General features: G+C 39.4%; 1 protein-coding gene across 1 annotated transcript in view; it reads left to right on the top strand.

The window, feature by feature from the left end:
• Nucleotides 1-12,331, top strand: part of VEGFC (vascular endothelial growth factor C) — a 79,614-nt gene that overhangs the window by 42,823 nt on the left and 24,460 nt on the right. The window contains exons 2-3 of the mRNA XM_060136487.1: nucleotides 5,368-5,581; nucleotides 7,009-7,199. Coding sequence (XP_059992470.1) covers nucleotides 5,368-5,581; nucleotides 7,009-7,199 — 405 coding nt within the window. The remainder of the gene's footprint in view (nucleotides 1-5,367; nucleotides 5,582-7,008; nucleotides 7,200-12,331) is intronic.

Below are 12,331 nucleotides of genomic sequence, written 5' to 3'. Positions count from 1 at the left end.
ACAGGAAACTCTTTCCTAAATGATACCTTTGTCATCTTAAGAAAAAAAAAATACATCATTATCAATAATTACTTTGGGGCCATTTTAATAAGATTTGAGTTAAATTACATTTAAATATTTTTCTGATGTTTCTCTTTGGGTTTAGGAAAGCATTATTTATAGAGTTCTTCCATGTCATGAAAAATGACAGGAAACTGATTTTAACCTATCCTACTCTTTCATTTATTCTTTGACTAAATTCCATATGCCAGCCTACAAAGGTAGTAGACAGTAGGCAATAAGATAGGCATGCAAGGGAGTAAATAAGAGTAAATAAGCTAGTGTTTGCAATGTCTGAAATAATATGGAGGAAACAAAAAGGTGCTGAAATAGTTTATGTCAATTAGGATATCTAGTTACAGTGGATGGAAAGCTGCAGTAATTATGTGACCTTACAGTTGAAGCCTCAACGAAGAGAAAGCACCACCCGTGTGTGGTGCCTCGACATACGATTTTAGGAATGGAACAGATTTTTCTGAGATTTTAAATTTGAAAAAAACTTGGCATTTTGGAGATACCAATGTTCTATGACTGAGGGTGGGAATGGTATGAGATGAGATTGGAGCATTGATGGGAGTCAGATGATCAGGGCCTTAGACTGGATTTTATCTGATGTCTAAGCCACCGAAACCTGGATGAGTGGCATCATTCCATCAATGAGTGTTTTTCAAGGATTCTTGTGATTTGTGGGTGGAGAGTCCATTGGAGGGGTAAACAGGGCACCTGAGAAGATCAGTTACGAAGGTAATGCAATAAATCAGGCGAGATATTGGTGGCGGAAACTAGGAGGTCAGCAAAGGACATGGAGAAAAATTGCTATATTTTAGAGGTAAGATTATTAGTACTGGCTGATACATTATATTTAGGAGTAAGGGAAAGAGAGGTAAGTGTTAATTCCCAGACTCTTGAATGAGCAATAGGTTAGTAAGTTTTAATGAACTGGGAAAAACCCGGGAGGAAATGCATTTGGAGAGGAAATTCATCAATTCCGTTTTGGATGTGTTAAGAATGAGACCTTAAGAAACCTAATCATTTTTTCAGGGTTGGGAATGGATGACGATACTCAGAAAGGAGTGTAAGGAGGATGTAAGGGAACTATTTCTGAGCCTTGAGAACACAAACATTCAGGATTATGTATCAGAGAAGTCAGCAAAGGTTACTGATAATAACAGCCACTAAAGGAGAAGGAATAGCAGAAAAGTGTGACTCAGGGAGAAACAGAACTCATGGTTTTGGAATAAGAGCAGGTGATCCGCAGGACGGAGGTGTGAAGTATGGTGGGGTACAGAGGGTTCGCACAGAAGCTGTGGGAAGCCAGTTCCAGTGGGTTAATTGTGGGAGCCTTGACAAGTGATTAGGAGGTAGGAAAAGCACAGATACAGATAGAACATTCCAGAATGGAAGCTGTGAAGGAGAACAGAACAATGACAATAGCTCAGTAGGGATGTGGGCTTACACAGGGTTTTCTTCTGCTTGTTGATGCTTTTGTTTGTGTTTATTTTTTAAAATCTGGGAGAACCACAGTTTCCTATGCTAATAGGAACAGTACAGTAGAGAAAGAGCGAGAGAAAGGCTGAACAAGAGGAGTAGTGTTGCTAGAACAGGATGGTTCCAAGCACCTGTAGCGTTGCTAGCTTTTTGGTTTGGTTTGGTTTGGTTTGGTTTGGTTTTTTTTGCGGTATGCGGGCCTCTCACCGTTGTGGCCTCTCCCGTTGCGGAGCACAGGCTCCGGACGCGCAGGCTCAGCGACCATGGCTCACGGGCCCAGCCGCTCCGCGGCATGTGGGATCTTCCCGGACCGGGGCATGAACCCGCGTCCCCTGCATCGGCAGGCGGACTCTCAACCACTGCGCCACCAGGGAAGCCTGGGTTGCTAGCTTTGGACAGGATGAGGAGAAACATTTTACTCGCTTTGTGTCTGAGTTGCTCTTTAACATGTTTCCTTTACGAAGTGTGAGGTAGGTTTGTCCACTGAATGCAGGAGTGAGGGAATGGAAGTAAGTGGAGATGGTTTGAAATTAGCATGGGAATAAACCAGCATGGGATAAATGAACTGGTGGTGAGCACTGTTAAAGGAAGACTTATTCTGACACTGGCTAACACCCTAAGGAAGACTACTGAGAACTTCATCAGGGTTGAGCGGAGTTGTTTCTGAAGTAAGCAGCTGGGGATCTAGGAGTACCTGGCTTGATAAGGGAATGGCTGTGGTTCCCCCAAAACTGAAGGTCCTGCCCCCAGAAAACATTCCAGATCCGGAACGCTGAACTCCACATGGCAGCAGACTCATCATTCTTCTAGCTCGGTTACCTACTGAGTGTGTATGCTCAGCATACCCCACCACACACACATGCACTCACACACACACACACTGTCACACAGACTCACACACACACTCACACACGCGCACACCCCTTTCAGAGCCAGAGTGCAACTGTGGTCCAAAATCAGTACCAAAGAAAAATAAGTAGTTGAGTAAATGAATTTATAAATAAAAGCATGCTTAGAATTTATGCTTTTTCTATTTTGAAAAAAAATCCTTGAATGGGTTTTAATTATAAAGAGAAATTTAAGAGCTCAAAGGTTAGTAAAAATGCAAAATGAAATTTTTGTGTTTTCAGACACAGTACTTCTGGTTAAATAAGTCAACTTTGCTTTACTCAGCATTGTTTCATAGCAACAAATTCCCCCCACCCCCGCCGACACTTTGGTAAATAATCTGGAATCTTTTAGACATAGAAGCGCATAAGGAACAAAAAATTTAATCTGGAAGTAATTGCAATATACAAAACAGGTATGCCTTAAAATTATCAAATTCTTTGGGAAAAAAACAAGTTTGAGGATCTTATAATTAATATTCTCAGCCCTCAAAAAATTATATATCATTTCTAGCAGGTAAACTCAATGAAATCTTGGTTATAACTCGCATGCCTGGAACAGTCTTTGGCACAGAGTAGTCATTCAGTAAAAAGTTGTAAAAGCATAAAATTTTCCCTTTGGTATTTATTTTAAACATCTTATTAGGGACAAGTGACTGCTTAGTGCACCAGCCTTCTTCCTATGAGCTTTACCTTTCCAAATACTGTCTTATTTACATACACAGAAGCTTTGCACAATACATTTTAATATCTACATTTATAAATGGGAAACCAGAGGCTTGGGGTATTATTAATATCAGCATTTTCTACACTTATGAAAAACCTACTATAAATAAGCACTGGGCTATTTACATACTTTATTTCAAAGTAGCTCATTTTTACAGCAGTCGTCACATTTCACAGGGGAAAATGAGCCTCAAAGGTCACACTCATAGTAAGTGGAGAAGGTGAGATTCAAACGCAGGTATATCTGTGCCCCAAACACATGTTCTTAGTGTTATTCTATATGAGGTATGTGTGGTTCTCCAAAACATGATCTGTCCTAGAAAAATCAGAATTCAGTTAGATATTTTGTTAGAAATGTATCTCTGTGTATGCATTATGTGATTTTAAGTACTGTGTAGACGTGGTGGGAGAAAACGAGATTTCACAAGGAACACAGGTTTTAAGTGAATAGGAATTAATGTTAAAGTATGCTTTGAGAACTGAACCTTTTATGGAGTTTAATGAATATCCCTTAATATAATTATTGCCCACATGTTTACTGCTATTACCACCACTACTACTATTACTAAGCTATTGCTATCCTTGAGTGCCTAATGTAAACCAATGCAGGAAACACGGGTTCGAGCCCTGGTCCGGGAAGATCCCACATGCCGTGCAGCAGCTAAGCCCGTACGCCACAACTACTGAGCCTGCGCTCTAGAGCCCGCGCTCTGCAACAAAGAGAAGCCACTGCAATGAGAAGCCCGCGCACCGCAGTGAAGAGTAGCCCCCGCTCGCTGCAACTAGAGAAAGCCCGCGCGCAGCAACGAAGACCCAACGCAGCCAAAAACAAATAAATAAATAAATAATAAATAAATAAATTTTAAAAAAAAGAAAAAGGACTAGTGGAACGAAAGTTCCAAAGCAGACCCAATGTGAATAGTCACATGATTCACAACAAAGGAACTAGTGCAGTGCTGTGGCAGAAGTGTGGGCTTTTCATAAATTGGATGTGGGAAAAAGGGAGTCAGGACCTCAACCTCACACTATACTAAAACAGCAAGTCTAAGTTAGTCGGAGGTCCACGTTTGAAAAGTAAAATAATAAAGATTCTAGAAGACAACATAAGATAATATTTTCATGACTTTGCGGTAAAGATTTTTTTAAATACACCAAAAGCACTGACCGTAAAGAAAAGTTCAAACATCATTAATATTAAGAATTTTACTTCATCAAAAAACACCATTGAGAGAGTAAAATTACAAGTTTCGTAGTGGAAGATGTTTGCAATACACATATTTGACAAAGAACCTGTATCCAGAATACATCTTACTCTTATAAATCAACAACAAATAAAACAGCCAACAGAAATGGATCAAAACCTTTCAATTGGCACATCTTAAGAGAGGGTAACCCAGTGTCCAAATAAAATGAAAGTGTTCAGTGTCATCAGTCCAGGCATTACTCATTAAAACCACAATGAGTTAGTATCCCATACTTATGAGAGTGACTAAAGTTTAAAAACTGTTAGTTGAACAGCCCTCGGAAGTATAAATTGTCAGTTGGTGCAGTCACTTTGGAAAATGGTTTGGCTGTATTTATAAATACATACCTCCTAAACTGTCAATTCTGTTTCTAGCTATGAAGTCCCCCAAATGCATACTTTGTCCATCAAAAGACAAGTAGGGGGCTTCCCTGGTGGCGCAGTGGTTGGGAGTCCGCCTGCCGATGCAGGGGACACGGGTTCGTGCCCCTGTCCGGGAAGATCCCACATGCCGCAGAGCGGCTGGGCCCGTGAGCCATGGCCGCTGAGCCTGCGCGTCCGGAGCCTGTGCTCCGCGACGGGAGAGGCCACAACGGTGAGAGGCCCGCATACCGCAAAAAAACAAAAAACAAACAAACAAAAAAACTAAGTATGTATTTTACATTTTAATTGTGGTATTTAATTTCATTTTAATTGTATTGATTCAAATTAAAAGATGAATGTAATTTTACCAAGAATAGTTAATTTGGGGAAAATTAATATTTTAATGGAAATTTAGCATATATAACTATATATACATATATATTTATACATATATAACAAGCCTAAAGGTTTTCTAATGCATATATTATGTATATATATATATTTTTTTATTTATTTGTATAGGTAGATAGACAGATATAAAGCAAGGCTAAAGGTTTTCTGGTGCATCTGTCCCACATGCCTACTCTGACAGGTAACCGATCTTGCACGCCACTTTGACAGGCTTATGCAGGCAGAGAGCTGGAGGAGCAGCTGCGGTCGGCGTCCAGTGTAGACGAGCTCATGACTCTGCTCTACCCTGAATCCTGGAAAATGTACAAGTGTCAGTTAAGGAAAGGTGGCTGGCAACACAGTAAGGAGCAGGCCAACGCCAATGCGAGAACAGAAGGGACTCTAAAGTTTGCCGCAGCACACTACAACGCAGAGATCTTAAAAAGTAAGTATGGGAAAGAAAATATATAGTAAGCTTCACATGTCAACCCAGGGAAAGCTGTCACTCTGGTCCTTTAATTTCAGCATTTGTGATACCACTGAATACCTTTAGGGCCGAAAGTAAATAAAACAACAAAATAAAGAATTATTTTCAAACTACAGAATTTTATGATTTCACTGTGACTGGTTAAGATGGTTTCTTGAAAAATAAAGACAGGGAGGTGCGTGCATATCAACACACTGTAATTTTTTTTTTAATTGAGGTGATGTCCCATCGGAAAAAATTTTAAAACATACAGATCAATTTTACACACTATACCAGTTTAATCACTTAAACATTCTGCATCATAAAAATAATTGCGCATAAATTTTCTTTAGCTTTGGATATAGAAACGTTTAACTTCTAAATCATCCAAAATCACCTTATCAACTGCTACTTGCTTCTGTGTTGCTTCGGGAACTTGCTTGAGAGCAGGACTTTGGTAAAGCTACAGCCACAAAAAATTACGATGTTGCTCAAAATGCCATAGCATAAATAGGTGGACACTTTCAAAACGTTAACTCCTTCCTGTTGTTGGATGTTAACTGCTGTAAAGGTTTGAGATTGCAAATTATTTTGAGAACAAAAGCAAACAAGCAAAATGGTTTTATGGTTGAATAGCAGTAGTTTATATCTTTTTTTTCCCCAAAACTTTGAGGGGAAATAGGGGGAAAATAAACTAGAACGTTTAAGAAGTACATCATTTTTAATGCAGTCTTTAAAGAGTCAGCAGTGTTATAGGTAAAGCACTGACTCATTGGGAACAGAATTCCAAGAGAGAGCATGAAAGGACTAGATTTTGACTTTCTTGAAAAAGCTTAAGTTCAGGATGCATGTCCCAGTTGCTGGAAAATACCCTCTCACTTCAAGTACCTATCACCAGGACACTACCGAGGTTGCCAGATCGCCTGCCTGAAAATGAGTTGAATTGAACCCCAAACCAAAGCTGTCCTCTCATTTACATCTCAGTTTAAAAAAGAGAAATTAAACACATTTATGTTTGCTCTGAGACGTCAAAATTGCTAGGTATGATAGCAAATGAGCATGAGTCTCTGTGGGTTTTATAAACATCTGTATATTAAATGTTCGTTTTCTTAAGTAAAGAAAACCAAACATAAGGGCCGTAGAATCAATATTCTATTCTCATTTTGAGAAAGCGTCTGGATGTTAGCTGTTTTTTCTTTTAGAGAATACCTTTAGCTGCTCTGTTAAAGATGATATCCTATTCCAATTCACGGGGCGATGTGGGACCCCATCAACTATTCCTCTAAAGTTATGCATTGTACTTAACTCTTCACTCTGAAATCAAATGTGAGTGGCTTCCAGCTGCTGTGGGTGTCTCCGCCTTGGCGGCTTCCGTGCGACTCACGGCCTTCCCTGTGACCCGACAGGTATCGATACTGAGTGGAGGAAGACCCAGTGCGTGCCGCGGGAAGTGTGCGTGGATGTGGGGAAGGAGTTCGGAGCAGCGACAAACACCTTCTTCAAGCCTCCGTGCGTGTCCGTCTATAGATGCGGCGGCTGCTGCAACAGCGAGGGCCAGCGGTGCACGAACACCAGCGCCAGCTACCTCAGCAAGGCGGTAGGCCGGGCTCTGCGTGAGCCCTGCACCCGGGCGCCTTCATCCCTGCGGCCTTCAGAGGGCCTTAATCCCGCTCACGCTTGCTTGTCTTGTCTCTGGGGAACGAAGTTAACATCCCAGTAGTTGGTGCTTTCCATGGTAGACCATCACCGAAAGAGTAATTGATGCTTCGTGAACTCTCTTTGCAGAGTGGCATCCAAGCCACGTTTTAAAGGTCAAATAGAAATACTTATGCCAGTAGCGTATTCTGCAGAAAGTAATATTCATTTTAAAAAGATATTAAGATTTAAAACCATGATGCTGTTTTTATATTCAAGCCAAACTCTATCAAAGGCATGGCGGCCTTCTGAGTCTCTTGAAAAGAAAACGCTATCTTTTTCAAAGTTAGAGAAAATAAACATGAGGGATTTTGGAATTAAAATAAATTTTTTTGAATACCTTTAATTGTGTATATTTTAAAATAATTCAGTTCAGCAGTATGACATGTGTCCTAGACAATACTGTTTATTATTATGGTACTTGAGCTGTATTTAATCTTCTTTCATCTCCATGCTTCACAGAATTTAGGATTACTTTTATAATACATTTATGATGTTGCTATGATTCATTTTACCTGCTTCCTCCCAATTACCTGCTCATATGAAAAAAAAATCGGGATTTGCCTATGCCATTTTTGAAGTCTGTCTGGTTTCTTGTTGGTTTATGTTTTCACATTTTGTTTGGATTTTTTCGATAGACTTGATACTTGCGATAATCACAATTCTTACAAATTCTGATCTGCATAGCAGTGGCTTTAAAATGTGTAACAACGGAGTAGTTTTCATTTTAGCATTTCAAGTTTTTAAAGATGTGCAGAATTTTGGAGTTAAAAGTTTGAAGTCAGTTGGGAAGGAAGTACTTAGTCTTCCGAGTTCCCCTCCGGACACCCGCCTCTGACTCTACACACCCTCTTTCCTCACCTTCTCTTTCTGCCCTTCCTGGTGATTACTCCCAAATCTTTATCTCCAGCTCAGACCTCCCTCGTGGTTTCCGCACAACCAACTCAGCCTCGTGACTCAGCTTTCCCCAGACAGGTCAGAGTCAGCCTGTGTCACGCTGGAGTTACAGCCTGTCTGCCACCTCCACCCACCCTCACAAATAAACAAAAAAGTCAATGAATCTTTTTCTTTTTCCAGCGTTCTCTTAGTAAATGATGCTGTTCTTTTAGTTGGTCAGTCTGATTATTCTTGCTTTCACCAGAAGCCCAGTCAATAGTTCCTGTTAACTCTGCCTTCCAAACGTCTCTAGAACCCGTCTGTGTCTTCGTTCTGCTGACTCCACTCTGATCTGGGCTGCATGCGTCCATCACCTGGGGCATGACGCATGGACCAGCCCACTAACTGAGGTCATACCTCCTCCCTACTTCCCTCCAATCCCTTTGCCACATTATAAGCAGTGAGTTTTTTCTTTTCTAAATGAGAAATCAGATGCTGCTCAAAACTCTCCTGTAACACTGCCCGTTGCGACGGAGCCAGCGTACCGCGAGGGTATTGATAAGCTGGCCTTCTCTGATTGGACCGCTCAGGCTAGCATCTCTTCTGATCGGTTGATACCAACCTTCTGAGTTGTGAAATGCTTTGAATGACGCTCCTCTTCAGGTGTCTTCTTTACTTTAAATCCTTTAACTGGTTTCCTGGGCCCTCCATGATCTGGCTGCTACTTAAATCTGCAGCTTCAATCGTCTCTGCTCTTTCCCGCAAAAACTGCTTTCCACAAATACCCCAATTCCTTTACTCTTTAAATTATGTCAAAATCTCTTACCTCCAAGTCATTCCAGTACTGCATCCTGGGTTTGAAACACCTCCTTACACATCACCACCACGTCCCCACTTATCGAGCTGATTTCTACACATCCTTAGGCCCAGACATAAACGTCGCCTTCACAGCATCCTGTCCTGTGCTCCGATAGCACCCTTTATTACCCATACAATATGGCATCATTACCTTATCTGTCTGTCAGATTATTTTATTCCCCAGGCTCTAAACCCCGTGAAAGCAAAGGCTGTGTTTGGTTATTACCGTGGGGCATAATAGCGCGGTAGGTGGCACGTAGTGAACACTGGGCGCTAATTAAATACTTAAATGAAAGGGAACAGATTTGGAGTCAAAGGCAGAGTTTCGAATAGGCTGGTTTTGAAGCATCTGAGTGGTATTTAGGTGGAGATACCAGAGGAAGACTGGGCATATAATTCTAGAATTCTCCAGCAGTGATTGGATCTCCAGCTATAGATTTGGGAGGAAACCTCATATTGATGAATGTGGTTTGAAGCCGTTACGTGGTTGCTACTGCAGAGAGAATTCTTGTCTCAGGAGAGAGATCGGAAGCTAATACCCAGGGAAAGCCAATATTCAGTCATTGATATCCCGCCCATTTCTCCCTTTGATTTTGTAATATCATGCCCTTCTCCCACCCAAAGAATCCACTCAGATTTATTTTTTAAGGTAAAAGGGATCATTTGAATTTAAATTCAATTAAGCAAATGTGGTGAAGCACCTACTAAGTAGTGTTTATCAAGGAGGTTTACAAACCAAGGAGAACAAGACACGAATTCCTGATGGCACTGTTTTCATTTGCCTTTGACCTTTTTACTGATTTTTGCAGCTTGTAAAAGCTTGCACTCAGGTAACACTCTTTCCTGAGTTTATCTGTTTTTTTATATTTTCCATATAGTACAAATGGGAGCATGTGAAGATGGCTCTCAAACATAAAAGGAAGTTTCTTACCGATATTTTCTGAAGGGGAAAGAAAAAAGTGTTTTGTTCCAGAAATTCCAGACACATCTTTTGGCAACAAGTCACCAGCTAGAATCACATAACAATGTACCTTAAGTAATGTAAAACCCAAGTTTTTAGTAGGAACTTCATAGAAAAATTTTATGGGGTTCCATGAAGGACAGGTTATCAGCGTGTGTGAGGAAGCCAGCCGTGAGCTGAAAAGTAAAACCACATGCACTGAGCATTCCAGAGTGAGCTAATCCGTAACAACCACTCCGAAGTCCTTCCCAACTAATACCTAACTGACTTTGAAAAGTTACCCAGATCGGATGTCTTCTTGACCTCTTTCCTAAACATATGCTTTAAGTGTATTTTCTCATGAGAAATTGTACGTTTAAGACACATCACCAAAAAGTAGAAAGTGGATTTTGCAGAACGTAAATTATTTGATGGCCAAAGTAGAAGCAGAAGAAAGTCATCTGTTTTTGAGCCAAACATATGGACAAAAAGTTATTTAAATGTTGGTATTGTTGTTGAATAGTGTCACTGAAGATAGGAATGAAAAGATAACTGCTAAATCTATGGGCTTTCCTTGGACATCTTGGAGTTAGAACTGGAGAAACTGTATGTGTTCATTAGTATCAACTGAAGGAGCAGCTCAGTCTGGGCCCTAAACCTCCTTTCCTCATTCTGACGTACATGAACCACATTATTTAAAATTCTGTGTTGCTGTCTTAGAAGTAGCTGTTCTATGTTTGTGTTATTTTATAAAGAAATCATATGAGCATATAGACTAGCAAAAGCATGCCAGATCATATTGGAGTTCAAGTGTTTCCTAAAATTGTCTTTTACTGCAAGATTCACTTAAACCTAAGTAAAATTTACAACTCTGGAATGAAACTTAGAAGTATTATTTTGCACTGCCGACAGGGATAGTTCTTCCATTAATTAAACAGAACACCAGCAGTCTGAAGGATTACTTTATTACATTCATATGTATTTAACAAGTGGAATGCGATTTGTTCTGAATCTTTAGCTAAGTAATATTTGGCAAGCATGGTTGTTGGAAATCAGGTTTTATCCAGATGTGGGAAAAGAACTCTATACCAATACCAGTTATCAGAAGTTAATGCATCTGTTAAACATACCATTTTTTTCCAACTTAATGTACTGATCATGTCCACAAGTTTTATTCAGTATTTCTAAAACTCCTGAATTGGGGTTTTTATTTTAATTGTAGCACTGTATGTACATTTTATTTATAAAAACATGTAAAATGAATTCAATACCAGATGTAAATCTGTTAGGACCTGCTGTCTTCCCAGACCCAATTTAAGTTCCATAGACCCTTGATAGCTGGCCATGTGGTTAATATACTCAGTTAAAAGGTTAAAATAAACCCTCAATTTTCATCTTTTCACATGTTTAGGGATTATTTCTTTAAATGTTGTACAGTTTTTCTGTCTGACTTTGCAGTTATTAGCCATGCTGTCCAGGGGCTACAGATGTGTCTACACTTAATTAACGGACTCAGGGTTGGAATATTTAAATTACATATGGTAGTGAAATATTATTCTCTGGAGAGAAACTGGTCATATTTTGAGATAAAAAGTTGTAAAGGAAGGCACTTTTTGTGTCATATTTTTATCCACTCAAACATTCTCTTGAATTTGGTACTAAACTGTAATCCAGGATCTTCTCAGAAAGGAAGTTCTACACCTTTTTCTTGCATAGCCTGCAAGAGAAGTAGAAATAGGAATTGTTGTTTTACAACTGTTGCTATGCTGGTGTAAACGACCTATTGTTTCAAAATGTGGCTTTATTTGAAGTCCATTCTTGTTGGTGGGAATGGACTGTTAAATATTCTTATTAAAGAATTCCAGTAGATAGCAAATGGGGACCTGTCTGTTGGAAATGTTTGTCATTTCCTCTTGTTTATTACAGTTTTTACTGAATACACAATCAAAAAATTTTTTCAATTTCCATCTTTGTTTAAATGCCATCTTTATGTAAATTCTTTTGATCTTCTCCAAAACCAGCAACTCTTTTAATAGGCATATGCTGATAGTATAGCATCAGTCTCCATAGTGAATTTTATTATTATTTAGATGCTTAATTATATACAAGCTAATACCATCTATTGTTCAACAACAATTCACTTTATGGTATAAAACTATTTTAGGAACATCATCATGTTCAAAATATCAAGTTATAATTATCACCCATTAATGATGGATGATGATACTAAATACATCTATTAGTATTTACTAGGTGCACGTATATACATAGAATTATTAGCTAAAGCTGAACATAGTACATAAATTTTGCACTCTATGAGTTTAAATTTAAAATAGAGAGTACAATTGTGCACACATTAA

This window comes from Lagenorhynchus albirostris, chromosome 21, assembly GCF_949774975.1.
Source record: "Lagenorhynchus albirostris chromosome 21, mLagAlb1.1, whole genome shotgun sequence".
Taxonomy (NCBI): domain Eukaryota; kingdom Metazoa; phylum Chordata; class Mammalia; order Artiodactyla; family Delphinidae; genus Lagenorhynchus; species Lagenorhynchus albirostris.
This window is presented reverse-complemented; position numbering and strand designations above follow the sequence as displayed.